At 36.0% G+C, this 26,076-nt stretch overlaps 1 protein-coding gene across 4 annotated transcripts; it reads left to right on the top strand.

The window, feature by feature from the left end:
- The first annotated feature begins 217 nt into the window (after positions 1-217).
- Positions 218-25,131, top strand: FAM133B (family with sequence similarity 133 member B). 4 transcript variants are annotated; one of them, XM_004389653.3, is made up of 11 exons: positions 218-332; positions 5,152-5,249; positions 7,209-7,287; positions 9,600-9,674; positions 9,809-9,841; positions 10,295-10,357; positions 10,691-10,783; positions 12,099-12,149; positions 17,906-17,998; positions 20,801-20,848; positions 23,654-25,131. In XM_004389653.3, exons 1-11 carry the CDS (start codon positions 309-311, stop codon positions 23,738-23,740), a joined length of 744 nt encoding a protein of 247 aa, XP_004389710.1. In that variant the 5' UTR covers positions 218-308; the 3' UTR covers positions 23,741-25,131. The 4 variants fall into 4 exon arrangements, 3 of the variants coding, with proteins under 3 accessions (XP_004389710.1, XP_023580404.1, XP_023580405.1); XM_023724636.1 differs by lacking the exon at positions 218-332 and having other exon boundaries at positions 4,250-5,249; positions 23,654-24,935; XR_002822851.1 differs by lacking the exons at positions 218-332; positions 20,801-20,848; positions 23,654-25,131 and having other exon boundaries at positions 4,250-5,249; positions 11,973-12,149; positions 17,906-17,997.
- The last annotated feature ends 945 nt before the right edge of the window (positions 25,132-26,076 follow it).

Below are 26,076 nucleotides of genomic sequence, written 5' to 3'. Positions count from 1 at the left end.
CGGAAGAGAGCTGCCTTGGTGAGGCTGCGGGGAGTACAGACGGGCAGTACCTACCGGATCTTGGGTGGGTGATAAACAACAGGAATCCCTACGCGACCCGTGGACCCGCGGGTAGTCGCCGGCGCCTGCCTCTCCTCCGCGGCGGCAGGGGGCGCTGTGGCCGGGCGTGGCCGCCCGGATCCGCGCGGCGCCGCTCTCTGGGCGGGGTGGGAAAAGGCAGAAGGAACTGCGGCGGGCCGGCTTTGGCTGTCTGTGAGGCTTGGTCTCCCTTGGCATCTGACCGTGCAGTTCTCAAGCCCTCCAGCACCATGGGGAAGCGGGACAATCGGGTGGTGAGTGCCCGGCGGGGAAACCAATGGGGTGACGTGGGGCCCGACGGCAGGACAGCGAGGCCCATCTTCCTTCCCTTCCCAGGCTGAGGGCCAGCGGCCGCGTTTGGACCTCAGGCCCGGAGATCCGGCAGTCCCGCCGGCCCTAGATGCGCGTGCGCCGCTCACATAGTTGGCGGCTTCGGGCCCCTTATTCTCTCCCCAAACCGCCGCACCCTCTGGCGCCGCTTTCTGGCTCTTTTTCCGCCCGCAGCCGGGCCAGTAGTGCCCAGTTTTTAGAGCCGTAACAGCTTGGAAGAGATCTGCCCGCTCCCGTAGGTTCCTGCAGTCTGAAGCCCTTGGAGGCTCCGGGACACGCCCGTGCCTCCAGTTAGCTCACCCCGGCTCCACGCCTTCTTCTCTTGAGCACCCAAGTTGGATGGAGGCGCTTTGCGCAGCGCTCCTCAGGGATGCGTAGCCCTCGAACGCAGCTCCTGCACTCGGGGGCCTGCAGAGCGCCCACTTATAGCGGCAGATAGGCTCCAGTTTGCGAATGGTGATCGCAGCATTTGGCTTTGTGTCCCCAGCGACCGACACTGCCCGGCACCTAATAATAGGCTTTGTGAAGGAATGAATAGCGTGAAAATAGTTGGCTTTGGAGTCACGCACAGACTGGAGTCTTAGTTCTGGACCCTTGGGAATTGGGTAACCCAGGACGAGTTGCTTTTCTTCTTTGAGCCTCAGTTTCTTCATTTCTTCGTCTGTAAAAGGGGTTCGTTGTTACCCACACCTTGCAGAGTAGTTGAGACCACATAAGGCAAGATGCCCAGGCAGTTGCTTGGCGAAAGTTATTACTTTGGTAAAGGAGATACATAAATAATAGCGGAAAGAGTAAGAAACGGTGGCTGATAGAGTTTTGAGAGAATTCAGAAAAAAGGTACTTTTGACAGGTGAAGATGGGAGAAGGGCATTTCAGAAGTAGAGATCGCTGAGGAGAGGAGGGTGGTTGGTTTGGTAAGCCGGGTTGTACGAGTGGTAAACATAAGCGAGTAGCAATAAGATTAGCTTCCAGCCTAATAGTTTCCAGGCTTATCTATGACAGAGTTTTTAACTACTGAGCAGCAAGATGAGAAAAGTGCAGTTAAAGCTAATATACTAAATTTAACGAACTAGCTTTTTTGACGATTATTTCCTTTGTGCTGTGTGTGCGCTTTTTAAAAGAGCCTTTTATGAAATGATGACATTTCCCATCTTAAAAACATTTGTTTTAATTTTATATGTTTTTGTAATTGAAAATGGCTCTGAACCACTGTGGTAACAAACCTTGATTACAAAGTTGAGACGTGTTCTTTTCTGCTTTCCTGGCTGCGGGTCAGATCTCACTGTAATATCCTGACTCTCGTAGAGTTGAAATAGTATTATGCTGGAGAATCCGTACGCTTGAGGTATTAGTGTTTGGACTCTTTAATGGCTTTGGGCCTTGAACGTATAGAAATTACTTGACCTTGAGTTCAGTTTCATATCAAACCCGTTGCCACTGAGTCAATTCCAACTCATAGCAACCCTATAGGACAGAGTAGAACTTCTCTATAAGGTTTCCAAGGGTGGATTTGAACTGCCCACCTTTTGAACAGCAGCCATCCTCTTAACCAGTCCACCACCAAGACTCCTACAGTTTCATACAGAGGCCTAAAACGTTTTGTTTTACTGGAAAAAGTATTGGCTTTCACGTCCCTTTAAAGCATCTGAAAATTTTATCAAATTGTTTTGCAGAGCATTTTGATAACAACTCTGGGCTCCACGTATTACTTTTGGTATGCTATCATGGCACAGTGTTCTGATAACATTTTGTTTATACTTCAGAGGTTGTGGGAATGAAAAACATGACATTATAGAGGTGGGAGATACTTACAGATTGTCTAATTCAGTCTCCTCGTTGCATGGAGGCGGAGGAAAGGGAAGCCTGACAGAACTGCTTAAACTTGGGACAAAACTTGGATCATCTGACATTCAGTTCAATACATCATACCACCTTCTGATTTTGAGTAATAAAAATGGACATTTGTTTGCCTCTGAAAATATTGACATTTTTCAAGATTGTCTTCGAAGCATTTCTAGTCTTCTCACATGATGGTACAGTTATTGTTTTAATGTTGAGAGGATTGCTTTCCAAAAAAATCATTAAGTTTCAGGTTGAACAGTCTTTTTTTTAACTTAACATTTTTAATTCTCAGATTTTTTTAAAAGGTTTTCAGTGATGGCCACCCTTTGTGCCCATTGTTTTCCTGAAGTTTAGTTCATGTTCTTTTCTGTTGTTACATTGTGCCCTCTAAAGTAGATATAGCCTCAAAATGAAAATAGGTAATCAAAGTAACATATGACATTCTGCACAGTGTGTCCTTAGCAGTTTTACTGCATTGCTCTGTTCATGCCTGCCCACATTTATATTTCCTCAAGCCCAGTTTACCATCCTGAGTTTCAAAAGGAATTCGTTTTCTGTTACCCAAACTCATGCAACAGTGGCAGTCATAGACAATTCTAGTTACATATGCATGTAGATGATTTGATTTGCAGGATCATGGTACTTACAGTGATTAAGTCTTAATAAGATGTTTTGAGAAATTGCACGATTTCTGTATTTTAACTAATGCCTAACCATCCACCCTGTTAGTGTGAGGAGCATTATTTTTCAAACTGTTGCATAATAGCTATAAAAAGCCTTGTTTGTTAGTTGCAGTCAAGTCAATTCTAACTCATGGCTACCCCAAGTATGCAGAGTAGAACTGCTCCATAGAGTTTTCAGTGGCTAGTTTTTGAAAGTAGATCACCGTGCCTTTCTTCCTAGTCTGCCTTAGTCTGGAAGCTAAATCTATCCACCACTGGTGACCCTGCTGGTATTTGAAATACCAGTGGCATAGCTTCCAGCATCATAGCAACATGTAAGCCTCCACAGTACAACAAGCTGACAGGTGGTGAATTAGATATTGCTAAAATTATGACATGAAACCAAAGAAATCAAAAGTGATCCGAATAACACTCCTGTTTTATAAATAATGAACTTAGGTTGTACATTGTACTTGCTTCTGTTACTAGAATTGTCAGTAGTGTGGTTAGTCAGGCTAACAACTCTTCTATCTGTGGCCTTCATTGGTTGTCACATTTCCACACAAAAAGATTGAAATTCTTAGCAAAGGCAGTTGAAGGAAATATTTGAGGGCATAATTTACATAAAAAATATAAATGTATGCCTCTGTCTTTAGCATCACGTAAGTTTTTCTTCAGTGTATGAAATGATGAAAGTGGACATCTTCCCTCACATTTTGGTGTACATGTATTCAGATTTTTAAAAATGGATATCCACATCTAGCCCTGATTCTATAAATATCCCTGACACTAGGAACTCTAGCTTTAGTTCCGTTCTGTAGGAAAACTATGTTTGAAGTTTGTGTTTTTCATTCCAAGTAATTAGGCAGTGTCCAGCTGAATGGCAGTAGTTTTCAGTATACTGTGTTATTTATGGTAGTTTTATATTGTTTACTGTGTTAGAGAAATTTGTAAATACATAACTTGTTATAAAGATGGGGAATGTCACTGTCTTAGTTATCTAGTACTGCTGTAACAGAAATACCACAAGTGGTTATCTTACACAAATTTATATTCTCACAGTTTAGGAGGCAGTAAGTCCGAATTCAGAGTGCTGGCTCTAGGGGAAGGTTTTCTTTATCTGCTGGCTCTGGAGGAAGGTCCTTCTCTCTTTGAGCTTCTGCTCCTGGGCAGTCTTCATGTAGCTTGGCATCTTTCTTCCCCCATCTCTGCTTGCTTGTTTAAATCTCTTTTATATCTCAAAAGAGATTGACTCAAGAACAGCCTACACTAATTCTGTTTTACTAACATAACAAAGACAGCCCATTCCCAGATGGGATTATAAATAACCACAGGTGTAGAGGTCAGGATTTACATCACATACTTTTGTGGGACACAACTCAATCCATAACAGTTGGTCATTTTTACAGATTTTGTTAAATAAAATGCAACAAATACATTGTATCATTTTGCTTCTTTTGGAATGTTAAGTAGATTTAAGGCATTAAGGTTAATCTTGATAATAGTCATTTTTAACCAAAATTATTTATATTTAAAAATTTGGAGGTTTTTTTAATAAATATTTGTTCACCTGAATTAAATTTGAAAAAACTGAATTAGTATCAAGAAGTTGTGGCTGAATTAAGACCATATTTTATAGCTATAGCAGATAAAGTGAATTTTAATAAAATAGCTACATCTCTTTGCATTAGCAGAGAAACCTTTTGCTTTGTTTTGTCTCCAGATATTTTTGGGAAAAAAATCTCTAAAATTTAGTAGTGTTTTTCTGCTATAGTAAGTACAGTGTACACAGCATAATTTAATTTTTTGTTGTCTTAATTGGTGAATAAAATTGTCATCAGTATGACACAGTATTTTCTGGAATAAAAGTTAAGAGTAAGGAATAAATTTAGAGTTAGATCTTTTTAAACTCCTTTGGAACTGAATTTCTTCATCTGCCAATGAACAGAGTGCTATCATCCACACAGGGTTATTGGCCTTTAAAGAAAAAGCACTGTAAAGCCCTGCATTAAATCCCTGGTAAAACACATTTTCTATGAATTGGTGATATTATTTCCTAAATTTGCAAGACTTAATAGAGGGTTTAATTTAGTTTTCATTATGAAAAGTTGGTTAGTCAGATTATTCATGCTTAGTTGGATATAGTACACATTTACAATAAAGATTGCTTGATAACTGAATGTGCTTTTGCATTTTTAATAGATACTTTAGTGGAATTAATTTTTGTTCTTTTCTCAAGGCGTATATGAACCCAATAGCAATGGCCAGATCAAGGGGTCCAATCCAGTCTTCAGGGCCAACGATACAAGATTATCTGAATCGACCAAGGCCCACCTGGTATTTGTGAAACAATTTACTTTTTTATAAGCTTCTTATAAACTTTTTTAAAGTATATTTTTACAACTTTTATTGATTACTGAGCAATTGCTAGATAAGTAATTTTTAAAGTAATATTTGATACGTAGCTTCTTCTGAGTATATGAAATACATGTATAACTGTAAAACAAACGTTTGAGACTCCACTACCCAGTATGGCTAAAGCACTGCCAGATAACCTTTTATACCAATCTCTTCTCTATCCCCTAAAAGAGATGTTAACCTTGCGGATGGTATGTAAGCTATTTAAAATGGTGAGTTTGAATAATTTCACTGTTCATTGAAATGTAACCAGGTGTTAGGAAGGATAATGTCTGACCTTATTTCTAGTTTTATCCTTTGGCTTTTCAATGAGTTAGAGCTCCCTATTGTAAAATTTTTGTTTGGCATTTTTTGCCATCATTGAGTGACTGATCGTTTGTAAATAAAGCATTGTAGCACTGGCCTTATTATTGTTTTAATATTTCTTTTATTATTAGGAGCATACTCCTGGAGTGATACATGACAAGCTTCAGAGCTGTTAGCTTCAGAATCCTTCTAAGTGCCTCTGAAAGCTTGGCACCTATGGTTGAAATGTGTGCTTGTATATAATGGGGAATTCTTCCTTTGAGTAAATAGGAAGTAAGCCTTGCTCACCTCTTAAACAGTGGTCATCAGTGCTATTGTTAACTGCTATTGTTAACTGTTATCTGCTGCACCATACCAGAGAATATATTTTGTCTTTAAGTATATTTTGTCTTTAAAATTGGGGAGCGGGAATGATCTTTAAATGAGAAATGTTTGTTGGAGGTCCTCAGGACAAACCTCGCGTTTGATAATTTCCTAGAAGGACTCAAAGGACTCAACATATCTTCATATTCATGGCTACGGTTTTTTTTAATTTCAGTGAAAGGATACCAAGCACAATCAGCAGAGGGAAAAGGCGCATGGGACAAAGTCTGAGGGAGACCATGCACAGGCTTCCAGGGAGCCTCTCCCAGTAGAATCACACAAAATATGCTTAATTTCCCCAGTCATGAGTTTTGAACAGCATATGAAAATGTTGCCAACCAGGGAAGCTCAATAGAGACTCAGTGCCTAGGCTTCTTCCTGGGGGCTGGTCACATAGGCGGCCTCTGCCTGGCATGTACTAACTTCTAGAGTCCCGGAAGGAAAGCAGTGCTCAGCATAAATCATATTTTTACAGTTTAGGCACGGTGAGCCACTCGTATCAGAGAATGGTGGAAACCCTCACAAAATCCAAGTTCCCAGTCGCCAACCAAGGGCCAACCTTATAAGCAACGTTTCCTAAGGATAAGTAGTCAGGCCTGCTGTGTTAACTCTTTCTGTACATGTGAGGTACATTATAAAATGGGTGGTTTAATAATAGAATGTAGTAATAGAATAGAATATAGTAGTTCAGCTAAGTTGACCTTACCTCTCCCTAATACTGAAACTACTAGCTGTGTCTCCTTAAGCAGATTTGTTACCGTCTCCAAGTCTCAGCTCCTTTAGCTGTAAAATGGGGCTAATAATAATACCTTTTCTTACAGAGTTGTTGTGACGATTACATTAAAATGTATTGAAAACAATGCCTATTATATAGTAAGTGTTCACATGTTAGATGTATTTGCTTTTATAGTCCATGTTTAAAAGAGAAGTGATTAGTGTTATCTAATGGGCTTGATTATGGTCATTGGTTTACATGGAACGGAACAAAGAACTTTGCAAGTATCAACACTGAAATGGAACTTTATTGCATATTAACAGAATTTTATTTATGAAACTTTTGCCGTCTTATTTGTACTTTTTCCCACTGTTAAAAGACACATTTTTATTACAGTTTATGAAATTAATATTTTTGTGCTGAAAAAAATTTTGAAGCATCTATCTCCAACTTGAATTCCATGAAAACTTGTTTATATGTTTCTGTTTTTTAAGGGAGGAAGTGAAAGAGCAACTAGAAAAGAAAAAGAAGGGCTCCAAGGCATTGGCTGAATTTGAAGAAAAAATGAATGAGGTTTGTAAATAGTACCTTGAATAAAAAAAGACTAGTCTTTTTATAATAAGAAAACTGAAATCATTTTCATATATTTAATTTTTTTAATAAACTGAGTTTCGGCATAGTTCTTTTACAACACTGATCTGTTTGCCAGGCCTAACAACATATCCCTCTTTCCCACTAACCACAATATCACTTTTAAGTTTGACTCTTACACATACCCTCTCACTCTTGCTATAACATTGATGTTGTGGATGCCATATGGACTGTTTAAAGGGTGGCATCCATTTGATTTTTTGGGGTAGTGCTCATACATTTTATATTTTTATTTTCTACCAGAAAACAAAAAGGCTGACTTTTAGGAATCAGTGGGTCAGTGTCACAGAAGGCCCTGCTCCCACCAGTTTTGTTTTACATTTCTTAAGTTTTATGCTTTTCTTAAAAGGATTACTGAGAGGAAAAATGTGAGTCTGCTAATTTAACTACAGTAGTTTGTGACTTTAAACATTGTTTGTTGGGTGTGAATGGTTGCCCTGAGCGCTTGCCACTTGCCTTTTGGTTGGTGGTGCTAGATTTTTTTTTGCTCACCATATGTTTCTTTTCTTCCTCTTTCCTCATCCACTTTGTCTAAAATTTCCTCCTCTATGTTACTGTGTTAGGTCTTTGGGGCACATGACAAAATCAGCTTGAATTTGTATAAACAAAAATACGAATTTTTTTGGCATACAGACTCAAAAGATGAAAAGGGCAGGGTTGTGCTGGTCTCAGAATACGGGAACCAGGTTTTGATGTTCCCTCAGGACACCCTCCATTTCTTACCTTTGCTGCTCTCTGTCTTTTGCATTAATTCTCTCCTACTGCAGACTTGGCCATACAGTGGTGGGTGGTCCATGGGGAGTAGCTCCTAAAATCTCAAGATTAGTGTCTTTAGAGCTTTGATTTTTAAAGGAAAGCAAATATTTAAAAAATGAAAGCTTTTTTCCTTCAGCTCAATTTAGAAGTTCCTAGGGAAGGAGTCTGATTCAGGCCAACTTGAATTGCATTCCCAGCCTTGAGGCTAGAAGAGTGGTGTCTGTTACCAGAAGAATACATTTGTGTCTACTACAGATACTAGTCAGACATTCCTGAGTCTTTCCTCTTGGCTGCCATTACATCAGGAAACTCGTGGCTTTAACTGGAGCTACTGTCTACTTTCAATTCTGTCCATCTGCTCAGCAGACTACCTGACCATTGGGAAGTAAACAACCCTCCCACCATTCCTCGTTTCATCCATTCCTAGCACAGGTGTCCTAACTGAACCTGTTGTAGTTCTGGCAATCTCTCTCTCCTGTCCTCTTTACTTCCCTTCTATCCCTTCTAACTCAGCTAGCATGCTAAAGGAGCACCGTCCTAGCTCCTAGGCTCCCATTCTCTCAGTTTTTCTTAGGGAGGGGGCAGTACTTTATAATAAGAATAAACTCAGGACTGATGTCCTGTTTTCTACCTTAAATGTTTGTAAATTAATTTCTACATCCATAGTTGTCCTTCCTGCCAGTGACTTATTTTGAACACCGGACCATAGCCTAAAATCAGCTTTCTGAAAGCTCTACCCCATATATGTAGCTTGCAGTTTTGTAGGTTAAGACAGCTCTGTATTTTAGAAGTGTTTTTGTTATGTTGAAATACAGGTTTGTATGTAGATGTATGCTTTCTTAAAAAAATAGAGAGTAACCATTTTATACTCAGCAGTTTAAATTATCTAAGCTATTTAATGTTAGATTCTTCTCCCTCCCCCAGTCCTTCCTGCAGTTTTCATAGTGATGTTTGCTTGTTTTAATTATAAACATGTATGTAGTATTTCAACCACAATAGGGATTAATTCAACTTTTGCAGTCTGGGAAGAGACTCTAACCATCTTTATTGATAAAGTAAAAAGGCTTCAGCCTCAGTAGTAATACCTACTCTTCTCAATATACAGTAGAGAACTCTGACCTCTTAATATCCTCTTTGAAGAGAGGTAGTAGCGGCTCCTTTGGTGATCAGGTCAAGGATTCTGGCACCTGGCTATCTTTTGACTTTAATTAGAGGCTGAGACTCCACTATCAGCAGTTCCCGTTGGGATCAATAAAATGTTGGGTAGAGAGAGACTTTGACAGCTGTGATTTTCAGGGGTTGGGGTGGGGAAGTGCAGAGTCTTTGAGGACATTGGTAACTGGAGCCCTTTCACAAGGTGAGTGAGGGGTGTTAGAGGATTGAGAGAAGGAATAGTGGCTGTCTCTGTAGATTAGGTGTTTTATAAATTGTTATCGCAAAGGAATAGTCTCTGATGGTGCTTATACCCTTTTTTGCAGAACTGGAAGAAAGAACTGGAAAAACACAGGGAGAAACTATTAAGTGGAAGTGAGAGCTCATCCAAAAAAAGACAGGTAATAGCATTTTTGGTTTATTGCTCTTTTTAATCTCATAGTTGGATTTTCATAATAATGCTGTGTACTACTACTAGTATATATATTTAAAAACTCACATCAATTTATTTAGACTTGTATTTGTTTCCATTTAGAGAAAGAAAAAAGAAAAGAAGAAATCTGGTAGGGTGAGCAAAAGTTTTCCATTTTTCTAAATGTTATGGTTTAAGAGCCTACAAAAAAAGTAAGAATGATTTATTTAACCTGTGTGCTAAAGGTAACTTAGACTCTAGACAAGTCAAAGAGCAGGAGGCCCTTTGAGTGTAATGGGTGGTTTTGTTCTGTCAGTGACGTGAAAGAAAGGGGTCAGCCTCCTTGTAACCTAGGAACTCCTCGATTGCTATTAAAGAAGGAAAATTGACTACCATTTGCCACATAGGTTACTTTGCTGAGGGTTTGGGTTTTTTTTTTTTTTTTGCAGGGGAGTTTGATATTTTACATTTTATATTTTAATACGTAAGTCTTGTGAACGTGGGCATCTGTTTCTCAGACACAAGACTGATTTCACTATGTATTTGAGAGATTTAACAGAAAAAAATTCTTGCATCTCACAAGCTTTAATTGTTTTGTGCTTGGTCAAGTATTCATCTTCTTCTTCATCAAGCTCTGATTCTTCCAGCAGTTCTTCAGATTCTGAAGATGAGGTAAGATTTGCTTGTAATGATTCATGAAATAATATTTCTTTCATGTCAAGATGAAACTCATAATGAAATATCTGTTAGAAATGTTTACTTCCAGCTTTTGATTAATTATCCATAACTGAGAGCACTGACATGAATAATTGATAGCTAGGTATTTAAGTACTTTTTATAAAACAGGGAAGTGATCTGTTACATTTTGAGTACTAATTATTAAGGAAAACTATACTTATAATCTGGTCCTCATTAAGTTTAGTTCAACAATAAAGATTTGATATTAAAAAAATGCATAAGTTATATTTTTGAAACAGCAAGTGTCTCTAAAACTGTTTTATATAGGATAAAAAACAAGGAAAAAGGAGAAAGAAAAAGAAGAACAGATCACATAAATCTTCAGAAAGCTCCATGTCAGAAACTGAATCAGACAGTAAGGTAAAATTATTTAAATTTGCAACATTTTTGGATAGCAAAGACATTTAATTTATTTAAAAAAAAAAAAACTTGCAATTTTAAATTGTTCTCAATTAGAAATGAAGTTTATTGTGGTTTTTTTTTGGTTGTTGTTCTGTTCCACTTAATTGATATGCTTACATGTGGTACTTAATTGTTTTCAAAGTACTTTCATGTATATGATCTCCATCTCCTTGGCAACTTTATGATAAGCAGGCAGACATTATTTTCTATGAAGAAGTTACAGTTGAGAGAAAAAACATCTTGCTTAAATTCATATACCTAGTGTTAGAATTGGAAGTTGAATCTATATCTGTGTCTTCTAATATCTGGTCCAGTGCCCGGTCTACTGTACCATACTTAAATTTGTTCTGTACTATTCAGAATTGTCAAACACAGTTGTTCCTCAAACTTCAGTACTCCTAAGAAACAACATGCTATTCTCATTAAAAATATGGATTTCTAGGCTCCATCTACAAGGATTCTGATTAGACTGAGAAATCTGTATTTTTAACATGTCCTATGTGATTCTTACGTAAGGGAGGGAGTCCATGGACTACACTTTAACAAACACTATTCTAGGGTCCTAGGAGACCATTAAAAATGCTGTCTTGGTTTTGTAGTAGGTGTCCATTTTGTCCTAGTGGGATTTCTGAAAAAATGCCTGGTGTCTAGAAAGTACTCAGTAAATGTTGGCTTTCTTTTTGTCTTTTAAAGCAGAAGAGCTAGTATTCTGTTAATGATAGCTAATATTTATTGAGTGCCTACTATGTGTTAGGTACTGTTCTAAGCACTTGACGTATTAACTCATTTAATCCTCTCAACAGCCCTATGAAGTGGGTATTTATTATCCCATTTTATAGATAAGGAGTCTGAGACTCAGGGAAGTCTGGAATTGAAAAGCAGAAAGTCTTGACTCCCCTCCTGATGGGCAGTTACGGAAACCCATATTAGTGGGTGTCTAAGCACGTGTGAATTAGAACTTTAGTGCATGTGACCACCACAGGCAAAGATAGACAATGGCATAAAGTCCTATTTTAAAATAAACTGTGAGAGTATTACAATATCATTTTAGGTATAAATAAATTTGATATATGGCCAGATAAATTAAGAAGCCTTATGTCCTTATGAACAAGTATACATGTAACTTGTATTTCTCTTATATTTTCAGAATAAAATGCTGGTGTGGAAGAAAACTTTTTCAGCCATAGGGCAAATCAGTATTTTTTTTTTCTTATTCTGTAATGCTGTATCCTTTACATTTAAAATTGATAAATGTATTTGCTTGTTTGTTTAGGATAGTTTTAAAAAGAAAAAGAAGTCAAAGGATGCAACCGAGAAAGAAAAGGTAAAACGTATAATTGACTGTTACTTTTATATTACCTTAAGATACACTAGAGTCAGTTGTACAATACTTAATCTATGTTAAGAAATTAACAGTAATGTGTACCTTTTTTGTTTGTGAAATTGATTTATTTTGCTTTTATGAAATTTCATGTTGATTTAAGGAAATTACTTATCTGGATTCATTATTAAAGATAAAAGAGTTTGAACTTGTATAGATTAGTGGATTATTTTAGACTAAAAATACCAATAATTGAAATTAAACATTATCCTTTCATTTCCTCAAGTCATTTTAAATAATGCCTCTGTAATTAAAGAACATGGACTTCTATTTCTAATTGAGCATACCATAGATAAAGTTTTGAAAAATCTTTATTTTACTATTGTAATTGGGTATTTTATCTTCATTTATGATCTATAATTAATTTAAATTTGTCCCTATCTAAGTTTCTGGTTTACATTTTTAATTTTTTCTTATTATTAAAAATAAAAAAAAGTCTAAAGAAAGCAATTACTAATGAAAGAAAACTATAGACCAATCTCACTGTTTTTTACTTGGTATTTTTATGTCAGTTTACAAATAACAATCCATTAAGACACTAAAAAAAGAAACCATCATGACCAGATTGGCTTAATTCCAAAATTCAATGATAAGAAATCTGTTCATATAATTTGCCATGTTAATCGATCAAAGGAAGGAAAACATATGATTGTTTCAGTAGTTGCCAAAAAGATGTGATATAATTCCACATGAATTCCTGATTTTCAAAACCTCTATTAAATAAAAATAAACGGCTACTTTCATGTTTAAAAAATTGTATGTAATAAACAAACATGAAATAAAACAGCGGCATTGTGATTTTGAAATACATCAAAATAATATAAGGTACATAGTTATATAACAAATACCCACGTCATGTACACACCAGCCAGAATTAACAAATGGTTTACATTTTGTCATATTTGCTTCAAGTCTTCTTTTGTTTCTTTAAAATAAAGTCCCCGATCTCTGTCCTTTCCCAGAGGCAGCAGTTCTTGAGATTAGTATGTATCCTTCCCATCCACATTTATACATCTTTATTACATAAGTATGCGTTCATAAATAACATATAGTATTTTGTATTTTTAAAATGATATTTCAAAATAGTATCATATTATTTCCTTTTGAAACTTGCTTTTTTGACTCAACATTGTTGACGTTTTCTTGTTGATACTCTTAAGTTCATTTCTTTTGCTTATGGTATTCTAATATATTAATTCACCACACAATTTATTTATCGATTCTCCTGTTTGTGGAATCTCGATTGTTTCCAGTTTTCAGTAATACGAACAGTACTACAGTGGATATTTCTTGTCCATTTCTCATTTTTCCATTTCTCCTTTCCAGAAAAGTGATTATTTCTTTCCTAAGGTGCACCTGGGATTATAATTGTTAGTCCCTAGGATGTGCGTACTTTTGGCTTGTCTACATTTTGCTCCCAAAGTTCTTATTCATTTGCATTCCCGCTAGTAGTGTGTGACAGTATCCTTATTCCACATGCTTGTCAACATTTTGAGATTTTTATTTATGCCATTTTAATGGGTGTCAATGGATGAGTCTTTTCATTTGTTTATTAGCCATTCAGATTTCCCTTTTAAACTGCCTATTTTGTCTTTGCTCATTTTTTTGTTTTTGTTGAATTGTTTTTGATCTTACTGATTTGTAAGAGGTCTATTTTGGGTACTCTTCTTCCTTCATATACATGACTTACATTTTTTGGACTGTGGCTTCTCTTAACTTTGTTTATGGTATTTATAATAATCATATAAAGGTTTTCTTTTTGAGTCATATATATCAGTCATTGTCTTTAGCCCCATTATTTAAAATGTTCTGAAAGTGTTAGGCAGCGCACCTGGATAAAAAAATGAAGAAAACCAAACCCATTGCCATTGAGTTGATTCCAACTCATAGTGACCCTACAGGACAGAGTAGAATTGCCTCATAGAGTTTCCGAGGAGCAGCTGGTGGATTTGAACTGCCAACCTTTTGGTTAGCAGCCAAGCTCTTAACCACTGCACCACAAGGGCTTCGCCTGGATAAAAAAGCAAAATTAAAAATGTAAAAACGATCAAGAAAATGGTATGACTGTATACCTGGAAAACACATGAGATGAAACTGACAAAACAATAAAAATAAGAAAATTCAGTAAGGGGGCCAGTAATATATCAATACACATGAATCTTTAACTTTTCTATATAAAGTATAAAAAAAACATAATACCAGATTAGAAAATACATGGAAGAAAATATCCCACGTATAATCATAGCCAAAAATACACAGAAAATTTTTAAAGAAGTAGCAGAATTTATTTGAAGAAAACTATACTATACAAGTCTACTCAGGGATATGTATAAAGATTTAATAAATGGAGAGTTATAACATGTTCTTGATAATAACTTGCCTTACTAGATACTAAAATGTAAAAATGCTTTAATTAAAACAATATGGTGTTAGTATAGGAATAAACAAAACAGTGAAACAGTGTAGAGTCCAGTAACAATTTAAGTATTTGTGGAATTCAGCATATGGTAATAATGGCATTTCTTGGGACAGAGTGACTAGCTATTTGTAAAATATAAAGCAGGACATCCTTCAAGCCAAGTAAATCCCAGATAGGTCAAAGATTAAATGTATAAAAGGTAACTAGAGAATTGCAAGGGTAAATATTTTGATAATATTGGGGTGGGGAAACCCCATGCCTCAAAACTCAAACTTTTAAGCAGATTGACTAGTTCAGTTAAGTAATTGAAGCGAAAAACCATAAACAAAGTTTAAATGCAATGAACAGACTAAGAAAAACTACAAGAAATGCATTAAAAAAAAAAGACCAAATTTACTTGAAAGAGACTGGAGAAACCCTGAAAGTATGGCCCCCAGACACCCTTTTAGCTCAGTGGTGAAGTCAGTTCTGAGGTTCACCATTCAGCCGGGAATTGGACAGCCCTATGAAACAGAACGGGGCTAATAAGGCACAGTAGTCCAGGGTCAAGGACTAGAAGGCAGAAGGGGACAGGAAAGCTGGTGATAGGGAATCCAAGGTTGAGTAAAGGCAGTGTTGGCATGTACTGGGGTTGTTAACCATTGTCATAGGGCAACGTGTACTAACTGTTTAATGAGAAAATATTATGTTCTGTAAACCTTCATCTAAAGTGAGAATGGCAGCACAACTGGAAAAACGTAATCGATGTCACTGAACTGTGCATATAGAAATTTTTGAAATGGTGTATCTTTGGCTATGTATATTTTCACCAAAAAAAAAAAGGTCAAGAAGGGAGAGGATTGACATGTTATGGGGTTGTTAACCAATGTCATAAAACAATATGTGTACTACTGTTTAATGAGAAACTATTTGTTCTGTAAACCTTCACCTGAAGTATAATAAAAAAATAAATACAAAAAAAAAATGCATAAGAAAGAAACTTAATAATCTTCCAAATAATTAAGGAAAAGAATACTTCACAAACAAAGAAAAGTTGGCAATATACATGTTTAGGCAGTTCTGAAAAAATAAAAATACAAATAAAATTCAAGTTATCAGAGATTGATAAGCTTAATAAAGAAGTTTACTTGATAAACTCATAAGTGAGTGACAAACAAGAAACAAGATTTGTGGGGTTGTTTGGGAGAACGAGAAAATCATTTGAGTGAAGGCTATTTTGGTCTTTGGTTTAGTCATTAATATTGAATAAAGATTTGCACTTGAATGCTCTTCACTCTATTTTACCTTTCTTTTTAGTAGAGAACCCATATGTCTGTCTTGCAGAAGAAGATGTGTTAGTAAATTGGAACATATACTTACAATGAATGTCATAGGCTAGCATAATAATGATGTAGTTGACATGGAAAGATGTTCTTGATACATTATTAGGTGAAAAGAGCAGGTTCAAAACAAAAAGTATTTATGTGAAATTGTAAATATGCACAGAGAAAGATGTTCCCAAAATTTCTTACCAACAATGTTTATAATTTTTACCAAAATAATAAAGCTGTTTGCAGAAACAAAATTAAGACACCTATAATCCAACAGATACAATCACTGTTATTTTCTACTTGATTTTTTCCTGCTTATCCATGTCTCTCTCTTTTTCCCTAAAAACGAAATTGGGCTCATATTGTATGTAAAGTTCTGTACCCTGCTTTTTCTGTGTAAGATTAGGTGGTTAGCATTTTTTCCATTGGGTGGTTTTGTTGTTTTTGTTGTTGTGAAATGCTACCAGACATTCAGAAAAGTATATAGAGAATAACAATGTGAAAACCAGCATATCCATTACACAGCTTTAGTAAATCTTGATATTTTGCCATCTTACTTCAGATGTTTTTGTTTAAGTTTTATTTCTTAAAATATATATTTGAAATAGCCAATAAGCACATGAAAAGATGCTCAAGATCCTTAGTCATCATGGAAATGCAAATCAAAACCACAGTGAAATACCACTTCATCCCCACTAGGATGGCTATTATCAGAAACATGGAAGATAACAAGTATTGGCAAGAATGAGGAGAAATCGGAACCTTTGTACATTTCTAATGGGAATGTAAAATGATGTAGCTGCTGTGAAAAACCGTTTGGCAGTTCCTCCAGAAGTTAAACAGATCTACTGTATGACCGAGCAATTCCACACCTAGAAATATAACCAAAAGACTTAAAAGCAGGAACTCAAACAGATCCTTGTACACCAGTGTTCACCGCAGAATTATTCACAATAGCCGAAAGTCGGAAACAACCTAAGTGTCCATCAGCAGACGAATGGATAAACGAAGTATACTTTATACATACATGGAGTATCATTCGGCTGTATAGAGAGATGAAGTTCTGATACATGCTACAACATGAGCTAACCTTGAAAACATCATAAGTGAAATAAGACATAAAAGGTCAAATATTATATGACCCCACCTACATGAAATGTCTAGAATAGGCAAGTGCATAGAGACAAAAGTTTGTTAGCGGTAACCATGGCTGAGTGGGGAAGTTACTGCTTAAGGGGTACTGAGTTTCTTTGTGGGATGTTGAAAAACTTTTGGGAATAGTGGTGATGGCTGCACATCATAGTGTATGTAATTAATGCCAGTGAATTGTACACTTAAAAATGGTTAAAATGGCAAATGTTTTGTTAAATAAAATTAAGAGACATTTAAATTTTAATTTTAAACAATAAAATTAAAGGTATGTGTGTGTACGTATTATGTATTTGAAGTTCCTAAGTACCCTTCTCAATCTCTTTCCCTTCTTCCCGAGTTACTTTCATTTTCTCATCATTAAACAAACTTAGAGATTAAGATTTTTTTTAATCTAAATTTGACACTTTACACACACTAAAGGAATTACTGTACAGAAACTCTCTTAATTACTAATAATTACCCATTGATTTTCTTTGCTGTAGCATTAGGCCTGTTTTTTATCCAACCTTGTTTAGAAACAAAAGAATTAGAATGTAGAAACACAAATCTTATTCCCTATCATAAATAGTTTAAGAAAATGAGGATATTATGTCTAAATGGATAGGTAGTTATTGCTATTTAAGTTACTAAAAGTATTGCTTTAGTGGAATTAAGGACTAAAATCCTGGTAAATCACAATTTTTAGACATTTCCAAAATGAAAATGGATACTGTTACGGTAATTGAAAGAATTGTTCAATAAAATTTAGTAATATAAAATGTCTATGGTAAAACACTGTTATCTTTGAGTGGAGAGACACATATATTTATTTTTTATAGGACATTAAAGGACTCAGCAAGAAAAGAAAGATGTATCCTGAAGATAAACTTTTATCTGCTGAGTCCTTGTCAGAATCAGATTATATTGAGGAGGTAAGTATATGATCAAAATTTCCCTACTTTAAAATGTTTAGTTATTTGATTTAATAAATATGAATTAGTAAAAACAAATTCTTCATAAATAGTTGATTTATTCACTTTTCTAGAATGATTTAATATGAAAAAGAAATGGAAGTTACTGTGTTTCAGAACTAGTTTTGCATTTTTCCAGAAGATAATTACATGACTGTTGCTTTGATGATTAACTGTATCTCCACATACTGTCTCAATTTATTTGTTTTTGTTATGAGCTACTATTTGGGAAGTAGAAAGGTGATGAGGCGGAGAAGAAATGTTGGTATGGCCTCAGGTTTCCTGTCTATAAAACAAAGGATGTAAATTAGGTAATCACCACAGTCCTTTTCAGCTTAATTAATACCTATCTTAGATTTTGTACTCTATTGGAATTAGAGTCATTAGTTAATTTCAGGTCTGTAAATTGTCATCTTTAAAGTGCTTCTTCTCTCTTGGCCTTGGTTTCCTCATTTGTAAATAGGAGCCAATCATTTTATTGTAAGAATTAAATGAGATGATGAATTGTAACATGTTTTACATAATACCTGGGCCAAGTAAATGCTGGTGAAAGTTTGCGTGATTTTTATTGTATGTTACAGTAAAATCTAACCCACAGTTGCATTAGAATCATTGCCTTTTAAAATGCAACTTTCTTTAGAGATCAAATTCCACAGCCATGTAATCTAAAAAGTTGAGGGCCTAGCCCTTGATTACAGGGGTAGTGGTAATTTGCCACAAGAGCTAGTTTTCCTGATTCTGTATCATTTCTGTGTTGGCTTCCTCCTGCATCAGCACCACCCATCTTTGTCTTTGTCTGCTCTATTCCTTGTCTCCCCACTCACCAAGTCCTGTCTTTTCTTTTGTTTGTGCCTGTCTGTCTCCTTTCTGACTTCATTGCAATTTGTCTGCATCAATGGCCCTCAGTCCTCTCAGGCCTGTTGCTCCCTTTTTATAGCAGTGTTCTATAATGCCACCTGAAATGAAATTTGTAGCTAACATAACCCATCTACGCAAATTTTTTAAATGATATCTCCTAACAAAAATATAAAGAGCAAATAAGAATAATAATAATTTGTAATTTTATGAAATTATATGTCAGTATGTAGGTGCTTGGGCCTGATGACACTAACCAAACATGTTACCATTGAGTCAATTCCGACTCATAGCGACCGTATAGGACAGGGTAGAACTGCCCCACAGGGTTTCCAAGGAGTGGCTGGTGGATTCGAACTGCCGACCTTTTGGTTAGCAGCCGAGTTCTTAACCACTGTACCACGAGGGCTCCTATGATGACACTAGAAGATACAAAATCTTAGGATACAACAAAATGCAGACTGTAACAGGTACATTGTAATGGCCCCTCAAATACCATACAACAGCATTGCCATCAGTGACATTTTCCAGCATGGTGGACACTTCTTAGTAAAGCTAAGTCTTTCTTGTACTTACATGATACTTGTACCTGTGGGACATTCAGTGTGTCTTGTAACCCTGTACAAAATACTTGTGTTCATATTTACATTAAATTTAGTTACTGTAAGTGGGTTCACTACATGAATGTTCAGCAGGCTATTCAAAAGTCATGCAGTGAGTGAGACAGTTCTTGAATGTGCAAGGCTGTCGTGAACATGCCTGACAGCATCCCTTGTCACTGCCTGGCTGAACGTGGATGACGCACAACTACCACCACCCCCACTCACTGTGATGACAACAACAAAAAACAGGAATTTTCTAAGTGCCCTCCTAGAAAGAGCTGCCACCCCTGTTGAGAGCGAATGGTCTCTACTGCTTATGTGTTCTCTTCCTTTAGTCCTGATGCTCCCTTATATTGTTTGTTATATTTTTGTGTATTTCTATCCATTATTTAATATGTAGTCACTTAGGTAAAATACACAGTAAGCACAGCATTTAGGTAATTTTTATCCTCTAGTATTGGCACAGTGGTTAAGAGCTCAGGCTGCTAACCAGAAGGTCAGCAATTCAGATCCATCAGCCACTCCTTGGAATCCCTATGGGGCAGTTCTACTCTGTTCTGTAGGGTGGCTGTGAGTCGGACTCGACTTGACTGCAGTGGGTCTCAGGTTTTAGTATTATGTTCTATTAATTATGTTTGTCTGCTACATGATACCAAGTAGAGCTTGATATAAAATGTTACATTTGGATTTAACATCAAATATACATGAGATTTAGCAACTTTGAATTTTATTTAAATCTATTTTATCACACTTTAAAATATTTAAATGAAATATTAATGGGGTGATAATTGTTACTCAAAAAGATTTTAATCAGTTGATTTATACGTGCACTCTGTATATATAGCTGCCGTTTATTGGGCACCATAGAGTGAGAGGAATACCTGCTGCATATTTCAGATGCTTCCCCTTGAGTGTAGATATTGTCTTCATTTTACATCTGATGAAACTGAGGCTAATTAACAGCAGAGGCAGGATTCAGATCTTGGTCTGTCCTATTTCAGGCCTCATGTTTTTGTCCACAGTACCACACTGCTTTTTTTTTTTAGGTGCTGAAGGGGAATACAAGAGAAACCCTCTAGGGCTTTAAAATCTTAATTTTATTTCCTTTAAATAATTTTTCATTGAAACCTCATTGAGATACGGGGTTGAGGTATAACAAGGCATTTAAAATGTTACTTGATGGTTAAAATGATTTTTACATATAAATCTTAAAGATGGAAGATATATTAGGGTTTTTTTAAAAAATGCTTTGAGTACAAATTACATACCTGTCTTCTGTTCCTCCACAAAAATTTACACTTTTTAGGTACGAGCAAAAAAGAAGAAAAGCAGTGAAGAACGAGAAAAAGCAACAGCAAGTATCACTTATGTTTTTACATGACAACAGTATAGCTATTTTTAATATGAAATGAGTCATGATAGATGTTTGATTGAATTTACTGAGATCAAATAAATATTTGTTAGGAAAAGTGTGGTCTTCAGCAGCTTCACTTAATAGGTAGGACATAGTTAAACACTCAGTGAAAAGGAAAAATGCTTGCATTGATAGCAGACTTTCTAATTCCATTTTTGTATTTCAGTGTTAGAAATGTAAGCTCAAACTTTTGTTTGCCTTTCTTAAACTATAGTATGAAATATGAGACTAAAGTATGGTGATTCCCACAGTCTTTGATATTAGTTACTTCCAGATCAGCCAGAAACCTGGTAATAACAGAAAAGGCCACTCTAAGCACAAGCTGCAACGAAAAATAAGCAGGAATGTGACAACATAAATGACTTAACTGATACAGATGATTCTTTTGATAGTTTTTAAAGGCAGGCTCTGCTATTACCAAATGTTAGAAGCAGTAAAAGAGAAAGCAGAGGAGAGTAAGGGGAATGGAAGTAGCATCCTAGATGAGAAGGACACCAACTTGAGGGAAGTTAGATAACAGATAATCAAAGAGTAATACCAGCCGTATCAGCAAAATGACTTAGGACCACTCAGTGTAAGTGCAAGCTATGGCCTTTAGAGGCATTTTCTTAGGGAGAGGTAAAAGAAAAACAGCGTTGTTTGTAGGTTTGTGGGTACGTCTTCCCAGAACTTTCACTACCTTTTGAAATGAAGGACCTCCTCTGATAAGAAGGTTCCCCCGGTAATATGTGATTCAGAAATAACATTTTATATGCTTCAAGACCAAAGTAACAAACTTTTTCCTGAACAAAAAAAAATAATTTGGGTGAAACCTGCTCTGGTCTTTGGTTCAGATATTAATTTTGGATAATTGTAATTTATAGTAACATACCTTCACTATTTCATTCATTCAGCTAGTATTTATATATTAAGCAACTCTATGCAGGCAGTGCTGTAGGTCTTAGCGATAAGATAGATAGAAGTGTGAGTTGTGAAAGCGACCACGGGGCGGGATAGAGAAAGCCTCTCTGAGCAAATAAAATTAAGCTGAAATCTGATACACAAGAATGAGCTAACCATATGAAGATAGAAGGAAGGAACATCCTAGACAAAGGGAAGAGCTAAGGACCTATGGTGGGAATGAGTTTGATAGGTTTGAGGAACTGAAAGAAGGTAAGCATGGCTCAGTTCTAGTAGGTAAAGAGGAATGGCACAAGGTGAGTTGGAATGTAAGCAGAGGCCATATCACATATCACTGTTTGGATTTTATTCAGTGTTACAGGAAGGTACTTTGAGGATTTTAAGCAAAGAACCAATATGAATGCTTTAGAATTTTTAAAATAAGGTGGTCAACTATTCTTTTATGAAAATGTAGCCCATATCCAAAACTTAGTTTTAGAAGCCCAAATTAGAAAATTTTGGACTGTACATACTTTCAGCTTATAGTGAAGAAAAAAAAAATGATTAAAGCTAGCTTAGAGCCACAAACTAGTAGAGGCCTTCAAAAGAGAGAACGGAAATTGTGGATAGTGCTAATAGATGAGAAGATGGATAGGAAGCTCTGCTGTGACTGCCCTGATATGTCCCTTCTCCTTTCTTGCTTTTCATTTTCTTCTCCCAAATATCAACACTGGCAGTAGTCTTTCATTTGATACTACCTTTCTAGGAAACCCTGGTGGCATAGTGGTTAAGAGCTATGTCTTCTCACCAAAAGGCTACCAGTTCGAATCCACCAGGCACTCCTTGGAAACTCTGTGGGGCAGTTCTACCCTGTCCTATAGGGTCACTATGAGTCGGAATCGACTCAATGGCAATGGGTTTGGTTTTTGGTTTTCCAGGTATATCTGTTCTTAAAAGTTCTGCCTTCTCTTCTACAGCAGACACAGTCAAGAGACTAAGAATTCGGCAAAACACCAGCTCTGTTTTATCCAATCACAATTTGGCTCTTTTTACTAGGCTTCAGTGGTATTTTCCTCTAAAAATAAAGCATCTGTTTTACTAAGCTAAATAGATTTTTCAACTCTACATCAATATTTTATACTAATTAGTTGGTGTTAATTTAATAGTTAAGGGAGTCTCTGAGGGAGTCCCTGGGTGTGCAAACAGTTAGTGCACTCACTTGGCTGCTAACTGAAAGGTTGGAAATTTGCCTTAGAAGAAAGACCTGGTGATCTACTTCAAAAAAATCAGCCACTGAAAACCCTGTGGAGCACAGTTCTACTCTGACACACATATGGGATCACCATGAGTCAGAATTGATTTCAAACGGCAGCTGGAAGAACAACAAAAAGTACAAGCAGTACACAATAGCTGCATTCCATTTGTTTGACAGTAGCATTGTTTTCTCTGGAAAATGTCATTTTACAAAAGCATTTATGTTTTGCTATAGTGTAATGACTATGCAGTAACTGCAATTTATGTATAACATTTATATAACATGAAATATAGTAATTGGTAGCATGGTCCAATAGAATTTATTTTCCTCAGGAAATTTTGATAGAAACTACATTAATGTGCTAATGATTTAAGAGTTTTTCCTTACCTTTTTGAAAGTCAACAAGTACTCTCTTACTCCTCATATGATACTGGTTGTTGGGGCTTTTTAGAGAAATGTGACAGGACTTGCTGTTTCATCTTTATTTTGAGTAGCTTGTTCGTGTGAATTGTTTGAAATAACTCTGTAGTAGCTCATAAGTACCATGCTAAAGTTGTTTTCAATTTTCATATTTTCATGTAGTAATGTCTAACACGTAACTGTCATTACAGGAAAAAACAAAAAAGAAAAAGAAGCATAAGAAACACAATAAGAAGAAGAAAAAGAAGGCTGCTAGTTCAAGTTCTGACTCGCCATAACATTAAGAAAAATCAGGATTCCCTTAAAAAGAAAGTGCAATGTCTAAGGAAATTTCAGCTGTGAGAATTAGGATGTATTTACTAAAATGCATGAATTTTCTTGTTTTTAAAATTATTCCTGGACTTTCAGTAGCCACTCAGATGCCGCTGTGTAAAAGGGCCATAATTGTTGCCTGCTGCTTGAACATCTTTTTTTTCTCTCTTCCAGTGCTTAGTAGCTTTGGAAGATAATACACTGCAGTTGTACTAGTGGTTAAGATATTTGGGGATAAAGTGAGTATTTTTTACTAGAAGTATCTTAAGTGTAAATCACCGGAAATTGAAGCTGGATACATCTTTAAGATATATGCAGAAATTTCCAGATGACTCTGCTAACATTTTTGAAGTAAGGATTACATTGATATTTCAGAATTCTTACTCTGTAGATAAGTGTATTTTATTTTATTTTTTTCCCTTGTATAGTTTTATTTACCTGGGGAAGGAGCTTTTTGGGAGGGGGAGGGTGGTTTGCTATCTCTTTAGCTAGTGGAATAGCGTGCCTTTGATCCTCACACATCCTGTTTTTGTGGGTGCAGCAGCCATGCTTCCTGGGGAGGTCAGAGCTGGATATAAGCAGTCTTGTTCTTTTCTGAGCTTAATGACATCCTTGGACTCTGTCTGTGCTGCTCTGAGGGAACCAGAGAAGTAGCTCTTCGCAGCATGAGAAAGCCCCAAAAGTTCTGAAATTTACCTCCACTTTAATAATACTGAATATTTTTTAGCATTAGAATGTGTTATGTCATTTGAATTAATTTTGACTACACTTTGGCTTTGGAGAGTAATCATTTCAAATAGACACTGGTACTTTTTGAACTTGATGTTAAAAGATTCTAAAATGCATGTTTTATACTGTTAAATTTTCACCAGTTATGTAACCAGTGATAGTTATTTTATTTTTATATTGATTTTGTTTAGGCTGCAATGTTTAGCTTTTGTAACTCCTTACTCTTGCTGTCTTAAGTTCATTTCTGTGTTTAATGGCATACTTGCTAAGAAATTTAGTATGTGAAAAGCAGGTTTTCGATTTTTTTTTTTTTTTTAACAGCTTCATATTGAAGCTGAGATTTACCATAAACAAGTTGAGTGGCAGGCCTGGTATGCTATGTCTTGTTACATAAACTATTGCCAGAATCTTAGTAAATATAGTGTTTTAAAAGTTTGTTGTCTTTGTATATTAATAACATTATGACAAGTTAAACAATTACATTATTCTTCCTGTGTCATATTTTACTAAGAATTTGTGCCTCATATCTCTTGCTGAATTGTTTACTAGTAATGTTAAAAGGAATTGATAAATCATTTTCACTTTACATTTTTATATAATCAGGTAACATGAAATATAATTTGATGTATAAGTATGCCTGTTACAGAGGGTGTGGTAATTTATAATGGTATATGCACAAAGAGATTTTGGCATGACAAGAGGCTGAATAAATAGCTATTTTACTTAAAAATAGCTTTGTTGTTCTATCAGCTCCCTTTGGGAATCACAAGTTATAAAGATGATAAACACTACTGGGTGTTAAGTTGTACATAAGTCATGTCCCCAAGTGTTAGCAGTAAAAATAACATATTTTAGTAAAATAACATTTTTCTTTAAATTTTATGCTTAGAGCTTCATATATTTATCTGTTTCCTAATAAAAGATTATCTGTGTGTTCTTGAGTACATAACAAATTTAAGGGACATTTTGTGTCCAAAAGAAAGTTTCTCGGAATTGTTTTTCATGAAAATGCTAAAAGATAAGTTTATCAGGTTATTTGTAGATCAGTTTCACTAAGCACATAAAAATGAAGCCTTGCAGACTGGTCCAGTGTGTGATCGTTACGTCCTACTAGAAGCAGCCATTCATTTTATTAGGCTGGAGAAGAAGGTGATCTAGCAAAACATTTTCTTCTTTCCAGGCAGTGTTAACTGTCTGGAAAACACCTTGTTCCTCTGATCATAGCCGTAACAGTCTCCTAGTAGGGTATGGAAAGAAAATTTGACAGGGTAATATGTTATCAGTTATTTTCCTTCCAAACTTATTACAAGCAAGTTAATGACATCTCTTAACTTCTTCCCCCCAAGCAAGCCACCTTTTTCTTGAATAACTTTACTACCAATTTTATAAACACAAAAACCTGTTGCCAGCAAGTCCGTTCCAACTCAAAGCGACCCTGTAGGACAGAGTAGAACTGTCCCGTAGGGTTTCCAAAACTGTAATCCTTATGGAAGCAGACTGCCGCATCTTTCTCCTGCGGAGCAGCTGGTGGGTTTGAACCTTTTATTAAGAAGTCGAGCACTGAACCAGTGTG

The sequence above is a fragment of the Trichechus manatus genome, unplaced genomic scaffold, assembly GCF_000243295.1.
Source record: "Trichechus manatus latirostris isolate Lorelei unplaced genomic scaffold, TriManLat1.0 scaffold00253, whole genome shotgun sequence".
Lineage (NCBI taxonomy): Eukaryota > Metazoa > Chordata > Mammalia > Sirenia > Trichechidae > Trichechus > Trichechus manatus.
The sequence above is the reverse complement of the archived record's forward strand: the minus strand, read 5'-3'. Positions and strand labels throughout refer to the sequence as shown.

Excerpts from the sequence above, each read along its gene's own strand:
- FAM133B (XM_023724636.1), top strand. The coding sequence starts at position 5,092 with ATGTGCTTTTGCATTTTTAATAGATACTTTAGTGGAATTAATTTTTGT. Across the intron at positions 5,250-7,208 it reads AATCGACCAAGGCCCACCTG|GGAGGAAGTGAAAGAGCAAC; the intron begins GTATTTGTGAAA and ends CTGTTTTTTAAG. Across the intron at positions 12,150-17,905 it reads ATGCAACCGAGAAAGAAAAG|GACATTAAAGGACTCAGCAA; the intron begins GTAAAACGTATA and ends TATTTTTTATAG.